Source organism: Bison bison, unplaced genomic scaffold (genome assembly GCF_000754665.1).
Source record: "Bison bison bison isolate TAMUID 2011002044 unplaced genomic scaffold, Bison_UMD1.0 scf7180017864338, whole genome shotgun sequence".
Taxonomy (NCBI): Eukaryota; Metazoa; Chordata; class Mammalia; order Artiodactyla; family Bovidae; genus Bison; species Bison bison.
In genome coordinates this window covers 2,875,905-2,884,533 of record NW_011494910.1, presented here as the reverse complement: position 1 = coordinate 2,884,533, position 8,629 = coordinate 2,875,905, and the positions used below count along the sequence as shown (strand labels likewise).

Sequence of the window (8,629 nt, the reverse complement as noted above, 5' to 3'; positions counted from 1 at the left end):
CGCCCTGGGAAGGGCGGCCTCAAGCTGCCGAAAGGCATTCTCAAGAAGAAGACGTCAAATCCCGCAGAGGGGGCGAGGCAGGGCCCTGAGCCCGGCCCCAGCCCCTCCAACCCGGGCCAGGCCGGCCCGCTGCTCCCCAAGAAAGGCATCCTCAAGAAGGCGCGCCAGCGGGAGTCCGGCTACTACTCCTCGCCTGAGCCCAGCGAGTCTGGGGAGCTCTTGGATGCCGGGGACGTGTTTGTGAGTGGGGATACGAATGCCGGGAACGTATTTGTGAGTGGGGATACCATGGAGCACAAGCCCCCTCCAGCCTCGGGGCGGCTGCCACATCGCAAGGGCATTCTCAAACACAACGGCAAGTTCTCGCATGCGGCCCTGGAGCACACAGCGCCCACCACCTTCGGCTCTTTGGATGAACTGGCCTCCCCACACCCTCCAGCCAGGGCCAGCCGCCCCTCAGGGGCCGTGAGTGAGGATAGCATCCTGTCCTCTGAGTCCTTTGACCAGCTGGACTTGCCCGAACGGCTCCCTGAGCCCCCACTGCGGGGCTCTGTGTCTGTGGACAACCTCCTGGGGCTGGAGGCACCCCCGTCGGAGGGCCCCGGAAGCCGAGGCCTGAGGCGCTGGAGGCAGGACCTGCTGGGGACTAGCTGCTTTTCCCTGCTGGACTGCCCGGAGGGGACAGAGGACGGCCAGCAGGGACTGAGGGTCTGCTCGGAGCTCAGCTGAAGGGGGGTGCATTGCCCATGCGGGCAGGCTTTGAGATGCAGCTGGATGCACCCTGAGGGGGAGACTGCCTTCTTCCCTGCCTCCCAGGACCTGCATCCCAGCCCAGAAGGCTGAGGTGGCTTCAGTTGAGCCCTGGGGAGGGCTGGATGTAGGCAGTGGGCAAGTGAAGTGCATTGAGGGTTCAATGTCTTCAGCCCCGTGGAACCAAGAAGGTAGCCCTAGAGGGGAAATGAGTAGAGAAGCAGCGAGGAAGGCCTGTGGCTGAGTCTAGGTTGCCTGTTAATTTCCAGGTTGCCTTGCCCATTGCCCCCTCTGAGAGGGTCGACGCCTTCTTCTTGAGAATGCCTTTGGCAGTTTGAGGCCACCCTTACCAGGACGAGGGGCGGCATCCCCCTGGAGGGTCTGGGCTGTGTAGTTCTTACCCCTGGACTTGTTAAACAAAGGCTGGCGCCGCAGCCACTGAGCCACGGAGGCCCAGCCAGGGTCGCTGCCGGGTGCCCACCCGTGTGCGGGCACAGGGTTGCCTGTGCCCTCCCCATAGTAGGGCAGCAGAGAGCTGGAAAGAGCACTCTATTAGTGCCTAGCTCCTGTAAAGAGTAAGTTTGTGTGTGATGCCATCCTGCCAAGGTGGGGCTAGAAGCTCTTCATTCACATACACATTCCCATCTCCACCAACTGTTGCAGGAAGGGGGACCCCTTCCAGGGCCCAAAACTGGGCTCTTGTCTAACACTCAGAAATGAATTGTCCGAGGAGACACATGCGCTGACAAAGCAAGAGATTTTATTGGGAAAGGGCACCCGGGTGGAGAGCAGGAGGGTAAGGGAACCCAGGAGAGCTGCTCTGCCACGTGGCTCGCAGTCTCGGGTTTTATGGTGATGGGGTTAGTTTCCGGGTTGCCCTTAGCCAATCATTCTGACTCAGAGTCCTTCCTGGGGGTGCATGTCTTGTTCAGCCAAGGTGGATGCCAGAGAGGATTCTGGGAGATGGTTGGGACATGTGGTGTCTCCTTTTGACCTTTCCTGAATTCTGCCAGTTGGTGGACGCTTATTAGTTCCGTGTTCCTTACCAGGATCTCCTATAAAACAACTCATGCAAATGGTTACTATGGTGCCTGGCCAGGGGGGGCAGTTTCAGTCAGTGTGCTTCCCCTAACAGAACCACTCAAACTGGAATGTGGCCCTCCCCGCCAGTTTTCCCTGGGGTGTCTTGGGAATGGTCTCCTAGAGTGTGCCCTTCCATACTTAGCTGAACAGTAAGAGAACACAACCTCTGTTTCCTCAAAGATTCTCTCCCCTTTCCCATCCTCCAAACTTGGAAAGTGAGAGTGAAAATTGCTCAGTCACATCTGACTCATTGCAACCCCATGGACTGTAGCCCACCAGGCTGCAATTGCAGACAATTCCCAGTCCATGGAATTCTCCAGGAAAGAATACTGGAGTGGGTTGCCATTCCCTTCTCCAGGGGATTTTTCAGACTCAGGGATCAAATCCCACTCTCCAGCTTTGCAGGCAAATTCTTTACAGTCTGAGCCGCCAGGGAAGCTTCACTTTACTGTCACTGTTTAATTCCTGCATCAGGAATTAGCAACAGACACCCAGGGTCTGGATGAGAACGCCCACATCCCTCAATCACCAGAGGGTTTAGGAGGCTGCCTGTAGGCCCCGTTGCTGATCTGTTTTATCAGTGTTTTGTGGTCCTGCCCATCAAAGGGCATGGAGCCATGCACCAGGATGTAGAGAACGTCCTGGGACCAGCTGTCCCCCTGAGGGAAGGTCAGCCAGGAGGTCCTCATGCTGTAGGGCAAATGGAGTCGCTGCTATGAATCTAAAAGACTTGAAAAGGCTCAGGCTGCTAATGGACTTCATCTCAAGGGGCTCAGATTCCCCTGGACCCCACTTTGGACCTCAAGGACTCTGAACTTCTCCAGCCTCCAAGCTGCTCCTGCTATTGAGAATGGATGTATCTGTTTCTCCAGGCCTTTAGGGCCCTAGAAAGTTCTTATTTATTTTAATGTTTTCAGCTCTGTGTTTTTAAAAAAGCAAATCTTACTATTTTCAATAATGTGAATGCTGTGTTCTGGGGAATTCCACTGTGACATCTAAGTTCTGTGTACATGGAGGTATTATTGCAGTGCTTCCCTACTGATTAAAGGCGGGGGTGGGGATCTTTTGTAAATCTACATGTCCCACTGCACTATCTGGAGGGGGTCTCTGGCTCCCTCACTCCACGCCCTGATTCTGTCTACCTGATGGTCCCTCTTCCCTCCTGTGACTAGAAAGAACCACCCCATTAAAAATGAGAATGGTGATTGGAAAATAGCTTCAGTCATTCTGTTTGGGGAGTGGGACACAAATCTTTGAGTTTTCTCCTAACACACACTTCCTTGGAGTCGCTGGGGTGAAAAATGGAGACCCTGCTTAATGAAAGCAAAACACACAATAAAAACCCGGCTCTTAGCTCCAAAAGTCTCCCGGCTGTACCTCCATCAGCAGTTCTGCCCTTGTAAGCGCACAGAGGGGAGAGAGCCCTGGACTGAGCGTCCCGACTTGCCCTTTCTGCCTTTAGCACTGAAGAGCTGGGTTTGCCAAGTTATAGAGCCCTTCCATTCCTCCCCATCCAGCTCTGTCCCCGGCTGCTTGAAGGCACCCCCGCCACCTTCATTCTCTCCTTCCAAAGAAATCCTTTTCCCTTTAGTGCAGGGCAGCTTCTCCTTTCTCTGCGCCCAACTGCCTGGCTCCCGGAGGATGTAAAGAATGCCTGGAATGCCCCCCTCATTGGCCAGCCCTCTCCACCCCCTGCAGAGCATTCCCCAGACGCCTGTTCCATTGAGAAACTCCCAGGCTCTGAGGGCCAGGATGAAAGGGAGGATAAGCACAAAGTGCAGGCCAGCAACCGGCTGGCTCCGGCTCCAAGCAGACTCCCTCCCCCATGCCTTACCCACCTCTGCTGTGCACAGGCCCCCAAACAGCCCCAGTCCTGGCCAGCCCCAGCTGCCCGCTCCGTGCACACCTGCTCTCCCGCCAGCCTGCAGTGTCTGCTGGCGTGGACCACCTGCCCTCTCCTCCCCTTTCTTGCTTGTGTGAAGCTGGCAAAGTTGCTGAGTCTGGGAAGAAGTGAGGAGGCCAGGTAATGTGGGGTCAGGATGGGAGAGGAAGCAAACTGTTCAGGCTGCAAATGGGATACTTTAGTCTGATATCTTTGTTTGTGGTCCAAATGGATGCCAGAGCTCTGGGCCAAACTCTGGGTAGACACAGGAAAAGCTTAAGAGAAAATCATTACCCAAGAAGCAGAGAGTTCAGATGTGGAATCACTGTGTTCATTTATTCACTGACTCAGGAAAAAAGTGAAAGCTCTGTAAAAGACAGAGGTGATTGCTCTGTTGCTGGTGCAACACAGAAGATCATAACCTCAAAGAGGATGCAGACTGAGCAGCAAGCCAGCATGTATTAAAAATAAAGTTCAGTAGAAAAATTGTCAGTTCAGATAATGGTGAAGGGGAAATGGGGGTGGTGGAAAAGAATAATTGCGATTTAGGAGGTAACGGGCTACCATTTAAGTGCTTATGTATCAAACACTTGGTGATGGTGGTTTAACCGCTAAGTCATGTCCAACTCTTGCGACCCCAGGGACTGTGGCCCACCAGGCTTCTCTGTCCATGGGATTCCCAGCAAGAATACTGCAGTGGGTTACCATTCCTACTCCATGGGATCTTCCTGACCCAGAGATCAAACAGTGTCTCCTGCATTGAAAGTGGATTCTTTACCACTGAACCAGCAGGTGAAAGTGAAAAGTGTTAGTTCACTCAGTCATGTCCCGTTCTTTGCGACACCAGGTTTTCCATGGGATTTCCCAGGCAAGAATACTAGAGTGGATTGCCACTTCCTCCTCCAGGGGATCTTTCCATCCCAGGGATAAAACCACATCTCTTGAAATCCAGGTCTGGGGGAATGCCAAATCTCAGCAGGAGTAGGCGATGTGGGATTTATTTAATCTAGATAGGCTGTGGAGAGTTGGGACAATACCAGTGTATATCAGTGAATGGAACTACAAATGTACAGGCCCCGCTCTTGTCTAGGCACAATGGAGGTAGCAGTTATTTCTGCCCCAAATGCCTTCCCCTTCCCTCGAAACCCTCAAAAGGGAGCTGGAAAAGCAGAGGGTGAGTGAGAACAGGGAGAAGCTGGTGTGAGGAGCCGGGATCGGAGAAGGGACACCACAGCTCCAGCAGCACATCCTACCAGCACTGCTGGGGGTGGAAAGTCTAAGAAGGGGCTGTGGCTGTGAAAGTCGCTCAGTCATGTCCAACTCTCTGCAACCCCACGGACTATACAGTCCATGCAATTCTCCAGGACTGAGATCTTTTGTCCTCTTTGAGGTTTGTTTGCTTAATCTCTTTCAATCCAGGGGCTGGGAGGGGTGGGCAGGAGAGAGGGGGAGGCGGGCAGGCCACTGGGGAAAGAGACTCTGAGGGGAAGAGAGTATCTATTACACCAGCCCCTACGGAGACCCAGGCTCTGGGGATGTGGATTCCATATTGCTGGGCCCTTCCCCTCACCTGCCAGATGCTTCATACCAAAAACATTCCAGAAAGTAGACTCAGAGAGATGACTCTGAGCCCCAGGGGGGAGGTCTGGGGCCCTAGGAATATTTAGTGCCACATCAGCGCTTCCGGAATGTGAATAACCCAGACAACCACCGGGGGGCAACTCTGGGAGACAGGAAAGGGCCTTCAGAAACCAGACCAGAAAGTCTTGGTCAGAATTCTCTCCACGCCCTCAGCCCTTCCCTGGGGCAAGTCCATCCAGGCTGTCCCTGGGTGGAAACCCCCTCGCTGGGGAGCATGGAAGCTCCACTTCATGCAGTGGGGAGACCCCCCCAACCCCGGCACATCAGGAGGAGCCGTCCGATCCCCCAGGGACCCCATTCAGTTGGGCTGCCTCGGACCCTTCTGGTGGGCTGGTGGGAAGGGGAAATGGCAATTCAGATGGGTGGGGAACAGCAGTCCTCTCATGAAATAGTGCCCACACTCCACCAGAGCTTCTGCTCAGTTCTGCCAGTCAGAACCTGGAGACTCACTGAGAGCCAGAGCGTGACTGAGCTGGGAAGGACCAGGACAAAGGGTTAGCTGAGCAGCCTCAGCATTTATAAGAGACTGGGGCTGGGGCAGGAAGCTAGGGAGCACTTAGATCTCCAGTGGAGATGAAGGGTATCAGGAGTCTGGAATTTCGGAAAGACATGTGAGTTGGAGATAAAGACAGGAGTTGTTAGGAAAGAATTTCTGCTTTGGGTGGAAAGTCAGCTTAGTTGATCTCTGAAGTCCCTGAGTTCTAAAGATTCCTGGATTTCATTGACTAGGAAGGACTTCCCAGGTGGCGCTAGTGGTAAAGAACCAGCCTGCCAATGCAGGAGATGTGAAAGACACGGGCTCCATCCCTGGGTCGGGAAGATTCCCTGGAGAAGGGCATGGAAACCAACTCCAGTATTCTTGCCTGGAAAATCCCCATGGACAAAGAAGCCTGGTGGCCTGTAGTCTGTGGGGTCGCGCAGGAACAGACGCAACTAAAGCAACTTAGCATGCACACACGCATTAGGAAAGCAGTTATTCTGTGGCTGATCAGTTTGTGAAAGCTCGACAGTGGAGGAGATGGTTATTGCTGAGTCAGGAAGGCAGTTTTGCCCGTATGCAACTGACTTTCTCCTCCTAAGGAAAACACAGGCTTCTTCCAGGGATGGAAGGAGAAGACTGCGGAGGATCGTCCTTTGTCTTCCTGTACAAGAGGGCTGTGCTAAGACCTCTCAAAACCATGCAGCCGTGAAACTTCATGACCGCACACCTTCTAAGGTTTTAGAGATTTTATAAGCACATTGGAAACGTCACTCTTGGGCCAGGGTTCTGCCTCTGACATTGGCAAAGGGGAGGGGAGTTGCCTTGTACAACCCAGGCCCCAGAGAACAAGCCAGCTCCCGGATTCCCAGTTCTCTTCCGCTGTTTCAGAACTTCCTGCTTCAGATCATGGGCAAGCTTCCAGGCAGCCCGCATTTTAACAGGCCTGGTGAGTGGCTCTGATGACACCAGAGTTGGAGGACTGACTCCAAGTGAGGGCTTTTAACCTCTCTCTACAGAGCTGCTGCCTTTAGAGAAGTGTCACGCCACTGGGCAGGCAGCTTCCTCTCTGGGTTGCAAGCTTCTTTATCTCTCTCCCTTTTATTCTGCCTGGTTTTGGCTCTAAAATCTTCCTTACTGATTGTGTTTCATAAGCAGGTGGCACTAGAGGTAAAGAACCAGCCGCCAGTGCAGGTTAGACATAAGAGACCCAGATTGGATCCCTGGGTTGGGAAGACCCCCTGGGGGAGGGCACAGCAACCCACTCCAGTGTTCTTGCCTGGAGGACCCCATGGACAGAGGCGCCTGGGGGGCTACAGTCCATGGGGTCGCACATAATCGGACACGACTGAAGCCACTGAGCACAGCACCCCATGCTTCTCAGGCTTTCCCCTCCTCACTCCAGCTAATCCCCTGGCTCAATTTCACCCTTTCCCCTCCGGGGATGTTTAGGTTGAGTTGGGGGAATGAGTCATCCTAGAGTTGGGGAGGGGGCTTCAAGTCCATAAATGGGCAAAAACTTTGATTTCAGCTCTCACTCTCCAATTCCTACCCCCACAGGAATTCCCCAGAGAAAAGGAAGCTGTTGGGAGAGGGGAGTACCGGCTTTGACCAATGAAATTCTAGAAACAATAGCTTTTTAGGAGATAGGAGACTGACTCAGCTTCCCTAATAAACAGAAAAGCATAGTGGGATTTTCCCAGCCCGAGAGGCCAAAATCCCATTTCCGGGTGGAAGCGAGGGCCCAGCCGGTTCCACCTACTCCCTGCTCATCCCTGCTTTCCCTCCTTGGAGGACGCCAGCTCCCAGGGGTGCTGACCCAGCTCCCCAGCAGGGCTGACCACGTGCCTCACCAGCAGCAGGGTGAAGAGTGCAGTGACCTTTCAAGGTTCTCTGGCTGGATTCCGAATCCGCCTCCAGCCTGATCTGCAGTGTCTTCCTGGTCCTTTGGCTTCCTACTAAAGCAGGTCGGCCCCTGGCATGGAGCCCCACTTCTGCTGTAGGACCCCTGGCTTGGCTCTGTCTCTAAGCGCAGTGCTCTATGAATGGAGAAGCCATGGGCTGGGTGGCACCTGGGGGGAGCTGGCTGGTTCCTCCTCAGAGTCTCACGTGGTGGCCAGGTCCCCTTTAAGATGCTTTCTCAATTCAGGGTCTGGGCCTCACGTGGCTGCTCAGAAACCTTGCTAGCCACAGGCCGAGGAGACTCAGGGCCAGACTTGCAAAAAATCTCCAGGAGATGAACAGGCACAGCCAGAACGTCAGTTTGCTGGTTTGTAAACTGCTGTCAAACCAACTAGGCCTTTGGGTTGCTGATGAGCATGTTCACCCTTTGCTTCCACATGAGGGGAAGCTGAGATTCAGAGGGAAGCTTACTCAGAGAACATGGAAACTGGGCAGAGAACACTGTGGCCATGAATGGCCTTCGTGGCGTGGCAGCCTCTCAGCCAGGACGCACCAGGTGGCTGGTTCAGGGCGCCCTCCCCCAGCAGACCTCTGGAGAGCCTCCCACACACACTGCCCCAGAGACAAGCTCCCTGGCTTAGCACATTCCTCCTGTAGGCAGAGCCCAGTGCAATCACTTAGACAGTCACTTTCCCAGGGCACTCACGTCAGCTCTGCTGCCCCGGGATATCACAGGATGACTCCTGAACGTGCTTTGTAAGCAACACCTCCCCAAAGAAAACGAAGGAGTGGGAGAAGGTGCTCAATAAATGTTTAATAAAGGGCCTCCACCTGCTCCCGTGGCCCCAGCCCCTTAGAAAAGGGGATCTGATAGTTACATCAGTGAAAACTCA

At 54.1% G+C, this 8,629-nt stretch overlaps 1 protein-coding gene across 1 annotated transcript in view; it reads left to right on the top strand.

Moving 5' to 3' along the window:
• NUAK2 (NUAK family, SNF1-like kinase, 2) overlaps window positions 1-1,478 on the top strand; it is a 17,897-nt gene extending 16,419 nt beyond the window's left edge. The window contains exon 8 of the mRNA XM_010854168.1: window positions 1-1,478. This exon is cut by the window's left edge and continues 7 nt beyond it. Within this exon, the coding sequence (XP_010852470.1) occupies window positions 1-729 (729 nt within the window). The 3' untranslated portion in view covers window positions 730-1,478.
• Window positions 1,479-8,629: the final 7,151 nt, after the last annotated feature.